This window comes from Strix uralensis, chromosome 12 (assembly GCF_047716275.1).
Source record: "Strix uralensis isolate ZFMK-TIS-50842 chromosome 12, bStrUra1, whole genome shotgun sequence".
NCBI lineage: Eukaryota > Metazoa > Chordata > Aves > Strigiformes > Strigidae > Strix > Strix uralensis.
The window spans coordinates 1998109-2013959 of record NC_133983.1 but is presented as its reverse complement, the minus strand read 5'-3'; the positions used below and the strand labels follow the sequence as shown (position 1 = coordinate 2013959).

General features: G+C 46.1%; 1 protein-coding gene across 5 annotated transcripts in view; it reads right to left on the bottom strand.

Annotated features, from left to right (window-relative positions):
- The window catches only part of NLRC5 (NLR family CARD domain containing 5), a 52997-nt gene that overhangs the window by 11528 nt on the left and 25618 nt on the right, over nucleotides 1-15851 (bottom strand). For 3 of the 5 annotated variants that reach the window (XM_074881148.1, XM_074881152.1, XM_074881149.1), the window contains 23 exons: nucleotides 15313-15390; nucleotides 14506-14589; nucleotides 13361-13444; nucleotides 12021-12110; nucleotides 11850-11897; nucleotides 11289-11363; nucleotides 10195-10278; nucleotides 9353-9436; nucleotides 8379-8468; nucleotides 8216-8278; nucleotides 7454-7537; nucleotides 6896-6979; nucleotides 6220-6309; nucleotides 5178-5243; nucleotides 4608-4691; nucleotides 4448-4531; nucleotides 3748-3834; nucleotides 3216-3296; nucleotides 2598-2681; nucleotides 2104-2187; nucleotides 1388-1471; nucleotides 585-668; nucleotides 411-494 (listed from right to left, as the gene is read on the bottom strand). In XM_074881148.1, coding sequence (XP_074737249.1) covers nucleotides 411-494; nucleotides 585-668; nucleotides 1388-1471; nucleotides 2104-2187; nucleotides 2598-2681; nucleotides 3216-3296; nucleotides 3748-3834; nucleotides 4448-4531; nucleotides 4608-4691; nucleotides 5178-5243; nucleotides 6220-6309; nucleotides 6896-6979; nucleotides 7454-7537; nucleotides 8216-8278; nucleotides 8379-8468; nucleotides 9353-9436; nucleotides 10195-10278; nucleotides 11289-11363; nucleotides 11850-11897; nucleotides 12021-12110; nucleotides 13361-13444; nucleotides 14506-14589; nucleotides 15313-15390 — 1860 coding nt within the window. The remainder of the gene's footprint in view (nucleotides 1-410; nucleotides 495-584; nucleotides 669-1387; nucleotides 1472-2103; nucleotides 2188-2597; nucleotides 2682-3215; nucleotides 3297-3747; nucleotides 3835-4447; nucleotides 4532-4607; nucleotides 4692-5177; nucleotides 5244-6219; nucleotides 6310-6895; nucleotides 6980-7453; nucleotides 7538-8215; nucleotides 8279-8378; nucleotides 8469-9352; nucleotides 9437-10194; nucleotides 10279-11288; nucleotides 11364-11849; nucleotides 11898-12020; nucleotides 12111-13360; nucleotides 13445-14505; nucleotides 14590-15312; nucleotides 15391-15851) is intronic. The other 2 variants (XM_074881151.1, XM_074881150.1) reach the window with 2 other exon arrangements.

Below are 15851 nucleotides of genomic sequence, written 5' to 3'. Positions count from 1 at the left end.
AGTGGAGAATGGACAGCATCTGGCTAGAGAGAGAGGGAAAAAACAGAGCAAGCCTGGGGTTGGCTCTAGGTTCAGATCTTTTCAAAGCAGGGAGAGTCCAAGGCTCTCCCAGGAGAGAAGGGGGCCTCTGGCTCTGTCCTGGATCCCAGGGATTCCAGAGAAGATTTAAATCCAGAGGCTCTTTAATCCATTTTCTACGTGACTGCAGCAAAGTGGGGTTAGACCAAATTCTCCTCTTCTGAACACCAAGCTCTGATTTCCTCTAGCCCAAGGTACCTCATACATGAGCATTTTGCAACCTCCCTGCTTTTGTTACAACATCGTACATAAGCACATCTGGGTCTCTCCAAATGTTGGCACTAGTGGTCACCTCTCTGCTGATAAGAGACTGCAAGAAAGGATAAACTTACTCGATTTCCTCCATGTAGTGCATATTCTTCAAGGCTTCTGCCAGTGTGGAGCAGCCATCATTACCAATACTGTTATGGTTCAAGCTGGAAACAACATGCCCAGGAAAATGGACATTAAGCTCGTTATTCAGTATCAGAAGCTGGGCTAGAGGCAAGCTGCAGTCACACACTTACATAAGCCTTTTCAGAGATGGCATTTCACGAAGTCCCAGCACAAGTTTAGGAATGGCAGCACTGCTGAGTTTCATGGAGCCCAGGCTGAAAGATGAAGTAACGCAGGAACAACTAAGTACCCACAGGCAGTCATGTGAGCACTCAGAGCAGAGGAGAGCACAAAAAGGGTGGAAGAGAAGTGGGAGGGTATTCTAGTCACTGTGAATAGTTTTCAATTTTGTTCTCTAATGCCATTCTACTGGACATGTTTGGATTCTAATAAAATACCAAGAGAAACCCAAATGTCTGGAGCAAGAACCCAGCCCCTCATGGAGCAACGTGCCACTGTGACCACAAGATGGCAAAGTTCTCACAACAGCAACATACACGGCCCAGTGGCACTTTGTAACTGAAGGATGTCTGACATGTAGGTGCCTAGAAACCACCTCTGTGTGCAGGACACCAGATCAATCCTCCAGGAGTGAAATGCTGGCTCTGGGATTGCTGCACAGGAAACACTGCCCGCCCAGTGGGACATGATCCATGCAAAAACCAGCTACCAAAACACTTGATTTCTTCACTGGACATTCCCTGCCGCAGAGTACTGATCTCTGTCTCTCTCACTCATTGTTCATGGCAAATAGAAAGGAATTGTTCTTCTTCCCTGTCTGAAGTCCTCCAGCCATCAGGAAAACTACATCTGTCTACAGTACAGACAGAAAAGAGGCTGCAGTTTAACTAAAGCTTCTAGAAAGACCTGGTAGGCTCTGGATAGCCTGGATAGATATCCAGATATCTATCTGGATAGATAACAACACACTCACTTGAGCTCTTCAATGGCCTGGCAGTTCTGTAAGCCTGTGATCAAGTAATCAATTCCACTTGGCATAATACTGCTGGAGGTCAGCCTGCAAAACAGCAAGGATCAAATAAGAAGGTCAGGTCTCAGCACACTGAGAAAGAGGAATTTACTTCTTCACCAACAGGCAAACTGCCCCATCCCAAACTCCAGCCAGCACAGACATCAGGGACCAGGGAGTTCATAGGGATGTCCACACCTCCCGTGTACAGGACTACAAGGACTAGGTAGTTCAGAGATGTTCACATGATGTACATGTACCAAACAGCACAGTCTCAACCCTCAGCATTTCACTGGGCAGAGATGCCCTTTATAAGCCTACCTCTCACCTACAGGCAGCTGAAGAAGGCTGTGAAAAGGACTGAATGCTACTCATACCAGAAAAAGCTCTTTTACACAGTAAGGTGGTATAAACTTATCAAGCCAAGGTCTCACTCTCAAACTGATTTCACTTCAAAAAAGGTGAGAGGAAAGAACCTCAAGAGATGCACATGGTGCCCCTTATAACCACCTTTAGCACAAACTGTAGAGAGCTGTTCAGTTTGCAGTCAAGACACAGCTCAGGAGAGATCACATAGATCATGGCCATATTCCAGACAAAGCATTTTAGAGAGGATCAGGGCAAGGCACAAGGTTGAGCAAACGATAAAGATGTGGAAAAGACCATAGCTGGGGACATACCCGAACTTCTTCAGCTCTGGAAGAAGTAGGAAAATCCTGACTAGTGTTTCTGCTTCATCATTGTGGAGCTCAACATGAGACCATCTGCAAGAACAGAACAATAGATCTGGGCTATGTCTACTGATGATGGAAGGTCTGTGCCAAGTCCACACAACTAAAGCACAGTGGTGCTGGGACACTGAAGAAGCATCACGACATCAATACTTGGCAAGGTCCCATGGGAACTCCCAGCCACGATAAGCGAGTACAGGTTAACTGGGCAGAGGGTCTCCGTTATTTTATGATTTAGATGCCTTCAAAGGATACCCCAGGAAGCCACTAGGTCTGTGGGTCTTTCTTATTTTCCATCCAAACACTCTTAAGCAGGGAACCCAGAGGGCAGGGACTAGGACCTTGCACTGGCCTCTCCCCTGCCCTGCTGTGTGCTCTCCTGCACACACAAGGACAATCTACTCCCTTCCCAAAAAAATCCTCTACAATGCCTGGCAACTCACCTCAGTTCCTGAAGCTGAGCACATTTTTCAAGAACCCTTTGGTAGAAGCAAGTATGTTTGATTTCTGGCTTGTCCAGGTTCAATCTGCAGGATACAAACACACAACGCAACTGTCAGTAACAATCAGCAGACGCCCACTGCAGCATCAGGTGGCCCTTAGGGCCAGGCTTAGGAACAGATCAGAGCTTTGCAAGTGCCCTCCCTGAGCTCTCCTGCTATGTCCCATCTACACCACAGTCCAGTGTAGAGAAACACAGCCCCTCCCCAGCTGCCACCTTCTTCAGCTACACAAAGGGGAGAAGACACTAATGCTGTTCTCTCCCTATACATTCGTGCAGAAGCCAGCATATCTTAAGTCTTCAAAGTTTCCTGAGTGCTCCTGGTCCTGTGGGAAATGTAGGTAGACTTTTTTTACCTCGTGCAGGTCCAGCATGGGCCTGAAGGAGGGTGGCCTAAAAGACACATGCACGTGATTACAGTTTCTTTCACATGTTGGCACAGAGGCCCGCTGAGACTGAACCCACGGAGACCAGAGTCTCAGACACTCTGAAAATATTTTTCATCTCATGGTGAGTTACAGAACGAGCAGAAAATAATGACAAATAGTCACTTTCTCACCTGCTAACGACTGATTCCACCTTCTCCAGGCAGTGTGGGAAACTTACACCTAATTGGAAGAGGGTTTTGTCTTTACATATTCTGGAAAGATAGACATTGGAGAACATAAGCCTGTGAACTCTTGAGGGAGAGCAAATGCTATTTTCCAGAAGAAAAATCAGGAGGACTAGATGGGACAGGACAATGCTGGTGCATTAATGCTAACACCCATCTCTGAAGAGTTTTTCAGTGTTTAAACTAGTTTCAAAGCTAGCCTAATCTGGGCACCCTCTCTCCCAAGGGAGACCAGGAACACAGTCTCCTTTCCACTAAACCTTCTAAGCTGTGTGACCACAAACGTTGTAAGCACTTCTACCTGCCAGACATTTGGGCCAAACTGGCTTCAAGTTGGCTAATGGTTTACAAATGCACTAGAGACAGAGAATAAAGAAAAGAAGAGCAAGTTAAAGTGCTGGCTTCAATCCCATTTCCTTAAAAGTATCAGGATAAAAGAAATTATCTAATAGATACCAGAACTTGAGGTGTTACTTACGTGATCTCAGTAACGTTTCCGCAGGCCTGGACAGCCAGCTCAAGAAGGTTCATGACACTTTCTTTAAATACCCATGGCTCTTCTATGCTGCAAAGCAGAATATAGGCCACTCTGCTTTATTCACATGCACAGATCCACCTCTGCCTCTGTCAGCTGAGTGCTCAGCACTCTAATATACACAAAAGGCTGCTTTGCTCATCAGAGTAATGTCTAGATAGGAAACAGGATGCAAACTGGGAACAAACAGAGAAGTAACCCAGCTCCCCTGCAGAGGAGGACACAGACATCAACTTCCTGCCTGCCTACCACTGACAGCAATGAGAGGGAGCCTGGCCCTTGTGCTCTAACACAGGGGGGAAGTGAAGAATTCGTTACCCAGGTGAACTGTGAGATGCTCTGGTGAGACCTCTGGTGAGAACACAGTAGGAATGTGTTCACCAGAATTAACAACCTTCTTTGTAAGGCAGGTAGAGGTCTAGAGACAGCACAGTTTTACCTGATGCTTAGTATGAATCAAGGAGATAAAGCCAAAATACTTAGAGTATATTGAACTTAAGAGTCACCCATGGGAATTTCTCTACCTATCTAGGTACCTACGCTACCTATCTTTGGAATAAGCACAGTTCACTTCTGGTTTTGATCAGAGAAGACCTTAGATGATCAGACCAGCCTCAGATCAATATCTAAAACAGCACAGTACCTGATTTTCAGAGGACCCAGATTTTTCCTCAGTGAACGCAAAAGTCTTTCTGCAGCTTGGACTGTCATGTTGTTATTTGAGGATCTAGAACCAAAGGCTATTGTAATGAAAAGCTTACAAACGAGCCCACCCAAATGGGTCCGAGCAGCCATTAACTCACATGTACTCTGTCAGACCAGCGCACTTTTCCAGGAGCAAGCACAACTTTTCCAAGTGCTCTGGCTGAAAGTTGCACTCTGTGAGTCTGAAAGGAAGCAAAAGAGAGCAGTCTTAGTTCCTTACAAACAGTTCAGGCTTTCTGACTCAGAAATCTCAGGTATCACACAGAGAAAGGATGGCACCAAAACCTTAAATGCCTTCCAGGGCTTCCAAAAGAGATTGTGGCAACACTTTAAAAGCATCTGTTGCAATGTTCTGATACAGCGTACATGTATGCCAACAGGGCAGCTTTTTGTAGCACCCTGCCCTGTAACAGGGACTGTAGGCACACCTACACGTTCCTAGGTGAGGAACAGTCAATGAGGGAGCAGTGATAGAAAGGGATGTGTGATCCTCAGTGACGTGAGAAAGCTCTTCTCAGAAGGTGAAACAAAGGAAATGTATCACCTCTTAGTGTAAAATATCACCAAACCAGAAGCTAGGGGCTACAGGAGGTTTTGTCTGCCTTGTCCCTAGAAAAAGAACACCACCTTTGTCAAAGAAATCACCAAAAATAAATCTGCACTATTACCTCAAAATCTTTCTCGGGTCATCTCTGCTTGTCAACTTGATGATTAAAGTTGCTTTGGAGCACAAACTGCACAGAAAAGATACGTGAGTGTAAGATTTGGAGGGAAAATAACTTTTTTTTCTCAGTGATGAGAATTTAACAGTACATCAAACTGCACAAAGCAACGCAGCACAACAGTGACAGAGGTACCTGGCCCAGCTCACCTCTCCCTACAGTAAACCAGCGCAGGGAAATGCTTCAGAAAGGTTTCACTAGCACTAAATTGGCATAAGGCAGCACTGGTGGTTGGAGAAGCAATCCTGATCTGACCTGCTTTTCTCTGCCTCCTCCTGTCCCTGCACTCTCTGCCAAGCTCTGGAGAGAGCTAAAACAGGAGACTGATCTGCTTTAAAATAGCCCAGTCAAAAAATTCAGCACCCACACTGAACTGCAGGAATGAATTCAAGTGACCCTGGTTAAATTTGGTTCATGACAGACCAACTGGTCTGCATGAACATAAACACTGATGAGGGCAGATATGCAGCATGGCCCAGCCTTGTGGCTTCAAGCCGTGAGAAAAAGCAGTTCATGCCAGTGCAACAAGCCCAGATACACGGGCTATTTTTGCCAGAGAGGAAAGGAGACAAAGATGCAAATCCAAGTGAAGAACATTGGAAAGTGCTTTCAACAGACTCATGCTGAAATCTCAACATACTGAAGTGAATTAGGGACCACATTTTTACAGAGCAAATGCTGACTCCTGCCCTGAAGAGGTTGATTTACAGACAGATACATACATGACAACAATTAGTACAGCTGAATACTTGTGTCTTTATACACAAAAATTAGTTGGCCCTGTGGAGTAACAGTTCTGCTAGCTTCCTCCTTGGCAGCTATGTTTGGCCAGTAGAAACGGACATAAACAAAAGCTTTGCATGCACTTGTACATAAAGGTAGTTGAAAACATGGTTCTTGTCATTATTACCTGAAGGTCACAAACTTTTGATAATTAAGGGGAAAACATGCAGGGAAGAATCAGAAATTAGTGAGGAGAAACACATACCTGATTTCAACTTCAGCAGTATTTCCAGATGTGGCAAACACACTTATGAGATGCAGAACTCCATCCTGAGAAATCCTATTATGGCTGAGACTGCCCAGAAGAGAAGGAAGGTGTTAAGAGTTGGGGTCTTCCCGAGGCTCCTCAGCCACAGAGGCGAAATTCAAGTTGGCACCGAAGGTAGAACAGTTTGTGGGGTGCTAGACCCCTTCAGCTGTGCTAAATGCACCAAACCCCTCTAAGACACGGCACTGATGATTTGGGTGATACAGCCGATTTCCAGCTTGCCTCTGCTGAAGCAGCTGGAGGGGGAGAGGCTGGTGTAGAGCACAGCTAAGCTCACAGCACCTACGGGCCGTGAGTTATTCAAAGAGGACAATGTCCACGGAAAACTGATGAACTGAAAACTCAGGGGACTGGGTCAACTTCTGTCACACTAGCCCACTCTGGGCCTCGTTATCTGCTGCTGATGCTAATAGAAAGACTTTTACTTACTTCAGCAGGTTTTGGATCAGACCCTGAGCTGCCCTGGCCTGGAGGTCTTGAGCTGTGCTCATGGCTCACTCAGACCTGACCTCCTAAGGCAGGAGTGGGCAAGAAGCATGACAAACAGCTTCAGGAGGGATCGCATGAACACCTTTCTGCTGGGGCCCCTCATATTCACACTGTGTTTTCTTACTTGAGGGAACAGGTAACAGGCGCTTGGTGCAAGTGGTCCAAGAGGCACTTCAGGCCTTCATCTCCCAGCTGATTCCTGGAGAGACTGAAAGGCAAAAGAACAAGATGGACAACCAAGACTCCGCCTTTACAGCAGCAATGCTCCTCTGAAAAGCTTTGAAGGAAAAAGCCAAGCTTCCTGGGCTTAAATCCCAGCTCAGCCGTTAAAGGTCTGTCTAAAACAAACTGCTGCCCTACAAAGCTACCTCGTGCATAAATAAACTCCAGAGCAAGCTCAAATGAAGAGCTCTGAACACAAGCTCAGAGCAGAGCTCAGATGAAGCAACAAATGCCTCAAAACAGCCACAGAGTGAAAATCCCAAGGAAGTTGTCCCACCAGCTTAATATATGTAAAAGACCTGTATAATTACTCATCAATTTTCTTTCTGAATAGTCTGAATGAGCACACATACACACACAGACAGGCTGGGAAACCCCAGGCAATGCTGAACCATGCCAACCCAGCGCTCCCTCAGCGATTCCTGTTCGAGGTCATGGTAACAACCCAAGCCCCACTTACTCTACTTCGGCCAGCCACCCGTGCCGCTCCAAGACTCTGCAGAGCTCATCGATCTGCCCTTGACCGATGGCACAGCCCGTCAGCCTGCGAATGAGACAGCAAGAGAGTTACAACACAGCCAACAACCAGGCTCAGCCTGAGCAGTGAGAGCTGCCCAGCAGCAGCTGCATTTTCAGACTGGTCTCTGTGCAGCATTCCCTGAGATGAATGCCCTCAGCTGTGCCAGTGTTTGATACTCCTCACGACACCTCTCTGAGGTTAGTAATGACAAACCCCATGTTGTAAGTGGGAAACACTTTTCACATTTTTTGCCGTCTCCTTGGTGCCTAACTGGAGACACGTTACAGTCTTCTTTACACGGGCACCCAGCAACCATCACTCCCAGAGAGGCTGCAGACACGTACCACATACACATCACACTGATGCTCATATGGAGATTATCACCCAGAATTTGAGGCACATATTTGGAAAATCTGGTGGCTAGCGCTCAATTCAATTGTGCAGTAAAATTTGGTGCTACTCAAAATGATCATGGTGGCCACTCAAGAAAGGCACAGGCCTGCCTCTGTCATCCCGATGCATCCAAATGGTACAGAGTTGCTCTTAGGCAGATAAATTGAGCCCCAAAGCTTCAGCTACTTGCCCAAGCTCTTTGACTACCAGCCCATGAGTTCTTCATACAAGAGGAGATTTAGCTACCTGCACTAGCATTTCAAACCTAAACAAAACAAGTGAATTATAATTAAGTGCTTATGCCAGTACCTGCAGGATGTCTTTTGGCTTCGCATGCTTGCTCCTAAATGCAAAAAAGCATTTTCATTTGACCTGCAGCAAACACAGAAGACAGTTCTTCAGCAACACTTTTCAAAGATGACAAGCTCTGTGGTCCCTTTAAAGCTGAGCTGCTGGGCTCTGAGTGTCTTACCTGACTTCTACCATTCTGATCCGCTCACAGAGGTTGATGGAGTTGATGAGTAAGACAGTGCAACACGGGGAAAACGTGTTATTCCTAATGCTGAAAAGGAGCGGAAAGAAAGAAGAACAAAATCAGCTCCCAAGAGGATACATACAGCCCAATTTTCCCACTCTTTACTTTGAGATGCAAAAGGCTTGAGCCACCTTATTTAACTCAGGATCAGTGAGCAAGTTCTGAAGTTTTGAGCACTGGCACCTAGTGTTCTTTTAACTAAAGGAAAGTCTCCTTTAGTCTCCTTTGACTAAAAAGAGAGTAGAGACCAAGGGTTTACACTAACAACTCCTCTTCAGGGCTACTGGACTAGAGATACTGCATGCTGGAAGCAAGCTCCTCAGTGAGCAAATTCAGCTTCTCGAGATACTGCAGCTCCTCCATGCTACAACATCTTGTAAAAGATGGCCAAGCTCCTTCTGGGCTTTTTGTCTACATGGTGGGAGTGCCCTAGCCCTGACAGCATCTCTCTAGCCTAAATTCCCAGCCTAGATGGCTGATATACTGCCAGGAAACACTTTTGGTGTCAAGTGTGGCAGGGTGCCAGAACCCTGCAGGGCAGAGCTGCGAGATGCTGACCACACAAACGGGTGATGTGCTGTCACTGTCTGTCAACCAACACGTCCTACATCTGTTACAGATGCTCCATGGGACCTGCTAAGTGAGGATCATCTGGGATGCTGTGCCTAGGGTGGGCATTTCTCCTCCTGTCCTTTTCTCTTCCCCTCTTTACATCATTAAAGGAAAAAGGTTCAGAGCTGCTTTGGTTCTAGAAACAAGACAGGAATGGGTGTGAAAGAGTTTCTGCATTTTCTCTGCCTAGCTAGTTAGTCTACAATTACTGCTTAATGTTCCTAAAATATGCTGTGGCATTAGCACTTTCCAAACCAACATTTCATGGCAGCAGTCGAAGCAGGGACCCCAAACAGTACCTCAGTAGCGTCAGGTGACAGAGGTATGGCAGGAAGCTCAGTAATCTCTCAATGCTCTGGTCACTCAATGAATTTCCAGACAGACTGTAAAACATGGAAGGAAACAAATTCCAAGACAAACCGGGACAATCTATAAGTATTTCTATAAAATCTAGATGGACATGCACACGCAGATGTTCATGGGGGTGTTAAGGGCAAATTCTGAAAAAGGACATGCCTAGAAATGCCCTGAAAGTTGGGCAAGATCCACCTTATAGGTGGATCTCTGTGTTTCTCTACATCCTATAGGCAATTAACACTCCAGTTTTAAGAGTCTTACTTTTCCATTACTGTAAATTTGTAAGATGATGCAGATTTGTTTTGTGCATGCAATATGGGTATTACGTTATTTTTATTTGTTATTACTCATTTTTTGTTCTGACCAGTATTCTAATTTTTTTGGCACCCAGTTCCTGCCTGGAGTGACCAGTTCTTTCAGAGTTCAGTTCATGGCTCGTGGGCCAGGTCCTCTTGCTCTGCCTACACTGCAAGCCAGGGTCTCAAGGAGTAGATGACAACACTTGTGCCTAGCCACATGATTGAGGAAGACTATGAGAACACGTATGTGTTCTGGGGTGTTTATAAACAGACATGGCAGACTTCCTCTGTCTGAAACAGAGAGGACAGTAGAAGGTGTGGGTTTATCTAACCATCTGGGTGAAGTTTTGCAGGCATTTCTAGGAGGCTGTGGTGAGAGGAAAGCCAGTTTACACTAGCTGCTAACCTGAATAACGACCCTGTATCTGCGGGCTGGGGAGACAGACAGACAGAGAAGACAGGGTTGCCGAGTGCAGAACACTTACTCAATTTCTGTCAGCTGTGGACATTGAGCCAGTATCTGGCACAGCCTGGTCACGTCCTCTGGACCCACTCTGCAGTCCCTGAGACTGAAACAAAGCATGGACTCAGGAGCTAAACATTTCCCATGACCACGGTATGGCAACACTCCATATCCCAGAGCCTCACATCCTAGGATAAGGCCTGTAGCAACCCTCTCACTTCCACTATGTATATTTTGCTACCCACAATCTACGACTGAGAAGTCAAAACCTGTGACAACCAGATGATTTCACCAGCTCTGAGCTGATTCAAGAGAGCCAGTCCACCAAAACACCATGTCACTTTGGGTGTTACCTCCCTAGAGCCACATCATTGATACTTAAATTGTTTCAGGAAACAGGACAGCATCTTTCCCTGCTCAGCAGTTTCAGCTCTCCCAGAGCAAGGCTGGGATTGGTGTTCCCTATCTCCTTTGCCAAGAAGAAAATCACAGAAACCTTCCTGGGTGACAAACTGGCAGGTCTCCATGGGATTAATGTAGTAGCCAGACAGATTTGTATCTCATTACTTATGGGTAGAAGCCTCCTCTGCAGGAAACAGACAATCCCCTCAAGCCTAGTCAAGCAAAAGATGTACTATTTATTTTCCCACACACACGTGTAGCGGTGGACATCCCAAGTCTATCCCAAGAGGATGTATTATTCACCCAGCCACCTCTGGCGTATCACTGTGTCCCTCCAGTGACCACAAAGTACAAATACCTGTTGGCCTGGGCTGATGCCAGCTGGCCCAAATCTCTCTAAGTCTTTGCCAAATTACAACAGCCAAGACCTTCTCCCTTGTAACCAAGTGTTATTCTGGGGACTGGCCTCCTTGACCAGTTTCAGCAGGAAAGAGGATGGAAGAGAGATATATTAAAGATGCCCCTTTTCCAGAGGCATCTCATGATGGGATACAAGCAGAGGACAGTCTGCCCCCAAAGGCAGGCAGGGCACAAGACAGCTCTCTGAGGAGACAGCTGGATGGATAGGTCTGTTCCACACTTTACGCTACAGATATGGACCGTCACAGCCATCTCTCCCCATGCTCCTGAGTGGCAAAGCTGGGGCTGCCATACCAAAAGCACCGTCCTTTTGCTTCATACTTGGGATGAGCCAGGAAACTACTTCTCCCTCTGCAGGTACTTCTGACCCTAAGGAAAGAACAGTTTACCCCATGAGTTGTGCTGATGTTATTGCCCCGGTGTAGCTGCCTCTCCATGCTGCAGCTGGGGAAGAGGGTGAGGTGGTGGCAGTGGCCTCACACTTCAGTCTGTCTTTTCTCACCACCTGCCAGAATTAGGTTCACGTCATCCCCAGAAGAAAAAAGGGTCTTACCATCCCTCTTTCATCCTCCAGGGAGTTCTGCACCCACTCAGCACTTTGGGCATTTGCTCTGTGCTGGCCCAGGAGGGAGGTGGCTGCAGCCCCGGTCAGCAGTTGGATACTGCTGTCTGCTCCACACCCTCAGGCCACTGTCAGCCAATCAACCCTGAAACAGCTCACCCTGCCTCCACCACCCTGACTGGAGTTTGGAGCCAAATGGCTCTTTAACTGGCACACCTCAGGGACTCACACATCACTATCTATTTAAGAGATGAGTCTGAAAGGTTTAGACAGATGAGTGGGTATGATTTTACCTGATTCTTTCCCAAAAGGTTAGATGAACCACCTGCGGGTGTCCTAAACTGTAACCAGAAAATAACATAATTAGGATGGAGTTTGAAGACATGTGCTCCTGTATTACTCTTCAAAAACCACAGCTTGAGGTTTTAAATAGCAAAAAATAGGAAAAGCACTCCTGGTCATACCTGAGGTTCATCATTTTAATGTTTTCCAATGTAGGTAAAGACTGAGCTAAGAAAAACACAGAATTCAGGGAGATCTGGTTGTCATTAAACCTACAGAAAGAAGAAATTAAATCAGCTGTTGCAAGCAAAACTACTAACAGTTCACACTGTGTCACCCAATAATAGTGATCCTTGTCCAACACTCTCAGAGACCGCTTCTTTGCCACCTTCTGCCTGTGTTTCCAACTACAGTTCTGCAAACACAACTCACGCCAGTATTTTTAAAATTCATCCATCACTTTCAGAGTTCAGAGAATCACAGAATAATTGAGGCTGGAATGAACCTCTGGAGATGATCTAGTCAAACTCTCCTGCTCAGAGGAGGGTTAGGCTAGAACAGACTGCTCAGGATACTGTCCAGCTGGGTTTTTAACATCTCCAGTGATGGAGAATCCACAATCTCTCTGGGCAACCTGTTCTAGTGATGGACCATCCTCACCACACAAGTTTTTTCTTATGGTTAAATGGAATTCCTTGTATTCAAGACACCGATTCGAGGCAAAAACTCTTTGGCGTAAGTGCAGTTGTGGCAGTACAAAATCCACGCTAATTAAGATCATGATCAGGCCTATGAGGTCTATGACAGTATCTAGTGTGACCATGAGCAGGGTACTTGATGCTGGGGAAAAAAAATAAATAAATAAATATCAGCAGTGTGTTTCATTGCACTGATGTGAAGAGAAGCTGCAGACTGTCAGGAACTGGAACAGTCTTGTTTTGAGAACAGTTCAATTAACCAAACAGGAACAATAAATAACTCTTTCATTAAAGCAGAATGGTGCTATACTACTTAACTACAGTCCTGTACAGTGCACTTTCAATGGGAGTGCCAGGTAAAATACCCTAATAAGCATAAGCCACCATTACAGCTGAATTCAGATTCCACTGCTGAAGCTGGAGCTCCCCAGCATTTATCTTCCAAAGGTACCCACCCCAGGAGAGGAAGGACTGCTCTCCCCCCCAATGAGGAACCAGGAGAGGAAAAATCCAGCAGCCTGCTAAAAACCTCAGCCTGTTTTAGAAATCAGGTGCCACACCTGCACACAAGACCACCCATCTCCTTCATGGAGTACTGAGTACAGAGGCTCTCAGGCACTCATCTCAGTCAAGCTTCAAGCGGAGTCATTCTGTTCTGGACTAGAGGTGGGGACAGACCAGACAGCACACTGGACCCTCAACAGACACAGAATATAAAACTGCACTCGATCCTGAAAAGCCCTTCCCAAATGCGGACTATGCTTCCACAACCACTACTCCCATGAAAACTTATCCATAAGTAAGGAGAAACAGGGGCTACTCACTTGAGAGAACTTAACATTTTCAAATTTGGGAGGAACTGAAACAGCTGCAGAAGTCCCTCGTCTCCCAGACAATTACTTGATAGGCTAGGATTTAAAGAAAGGTATTTAATTTTCATAGGAAAAAAAAAAATAGGCACAATCAGCTCTCAGTAACAAGAGCTCTGAAAGCAGAACATGGGCACCCTAATTAACACATGCACTGCCCCTCTCCACTGACAACTGAAGTCTACAGAGAAACAAGAGACAGGACTTAACCAACAGAGGACAGCCAAAAGCCTAGCTCAGGGCTCATCATTTTCTCATGTCCACCAAGTGACCCCTCTAGACTGACAGTGCTTTTTAATGTAGTTACCAGGGACAAGAAGTCCACACCTCTGAAAAATGATCAATCTGGATAGGCCCAGCGGAGGAGCCAAGGGTTAGTCCTGGAGAAGGATACTGGGCTCTGATATTAGAGCCTAAGGATTACAGTGTGCTACGGACCATGTGAGATCAACAGACATGATTGCTTAAAAAGAGCAAAGGCTAAAAATCTCCTCTAGAGGCTGCCAGGCCTAAGGGCACAGCCAGCCCTCAGGTGGTGGTACATAGACTACAAGTTAGCGCTGGTCCTTGTTCTGTCCTCAAAAACTAGATGCGGGGGGTTGTGCTGGCTTAGCCTTTCCGTCAGGGCTGTCTGCTCACCTCTTGGTGTTAGCAAACAGGATGACTCCCCACACACAGCGTTAACAGCAGAAAGTGCTTTGGTGCTAAAGGTCCTTGCACACCACATGTGGGATGACCAGCAACAACACAGGCTCCCACACTGGATTTGGGTGGGATTCCTCAGCCTCTGCAGCTTTGCTCCCAAATGGCCCAAAGGCAAAAGTGACAGGGCAAGGTTTTACATCTTTTTTAATACCTGAAGTCAGGCTAAGTGACCAAACAGCACCTTTCTAGATTTATGACCTGCAACCTTTGCTCTAAGAGAGCACTAGAACTGTATGTCTCCTTGGCAAAGCATATTAGCCCATGTAAAGCTATGCCTTTCTTAAGGATATGTCTCTGCCACGTTCTCTACACAACACTGCAGAAAAAACAAGTGGCAGTTTCTCAATATCCCAAAGAGCTGCAGATGAAAACCATAAGAGTTAAGAAGGACTCACTCCAACTCGGAGATGCTGCTACATTCCTTCAGGACTGAACACAGCTTCTTCAGGTCACTGGCTTGAAAACAACTGTCTGTCAGTCTAGGGGGAAAGAGAAATCAGTAGTCCAGGACTGCAGGGTTGGAAACAAGATTGTAAACTGCACTTCTTCAGAAAACCAGAGAATAAATGAGATAATAATGAAATTTAAAAAAACCCTTCAAATATCTTGTGGGTTTTGGTTTCTTTGCCTGCAACAACTGATAATCTGTACTTTCAGCTCTTGTCTGCAAACAGAGAATAAAAAGACAAGGTAAAGAAAATCTGTGGCACAACAAAGAACCAGATCCTGGTCAGAAGGCTTTAGGCACAACTTCTTCCTTCCTCACTGCAGCCTGCAAAACAGACAGGTGCACTCTGTGCTGGAGTAAGAGCATGATCCGAAAAACATCTGAACACAGGTGATTTCTTCAAATGTCAGTAGAGAACCCCCCCAACATCACAAGCCCTGTCACCGGCAGCTCCCCCAACTCCCACATGGGAGCCTATGCAGGAACTGCACAATCACCACACCAATTCTGTAAGATACACAACCCACAGTCCATTTTGACTCCTGTAGACTCCTATTTTGACTCCACAGATGCTAACCACGGAGCTTCTAGTGCTGCAAGCTGGGACTGTGAACACAGTGACAAATGAGTGACTGAAGGGGCCTTTACCAGCTCTCTTGTGATTCATCATACAAACTTGGAGATGCAGGTTACATCAGCTATAGGATCCAGAGATAGGACATGCACGAAATACAATGAAAATCTGCCACGGTACCTTATTTTCTGAGGATAGGTAGGTGTCTGGTTTTCCTCTCCATATTGTTGGTCATCAGTAGAGAACATGGACTCTTCCCTAAGTGAGCACAAAACCAGACAAGGGTAAAACACTTACACTCCAGCAATTTGGCAGGTCCCTGGGGCTACCCTGGTTCTAGTCCACGCCCATATGTTGCCAACTGCAAGCTCTTCTTTCTTTCAGTGATTAGCCAAATACTTGAGCATGCAGGCAACTGGGGAGAAAGGGAAAAGAGATTTCTCACCTAAGCTACGGTCTCATGGAGAATTCAGCTTTTGCCTAAACATGTTTTTTGAAGAGTCTATGTCTACAAAAACTGACTCTTCATAAATAAATGGAATATCCAAATCCTAAAATATCTGGAGTTTGAAATGTCACCTGGTGCCTTAAAGGAGTCACAGATCACATGTCTCGGGCTGTCACCCTCTTTCAAGCAATAGCCACAACCGGGTGCATCCCATGACAGCCCTGCTGTTCCTCCCTGGCTAAGAGGTGGGATGCAGGCGTACTGTGGGAAA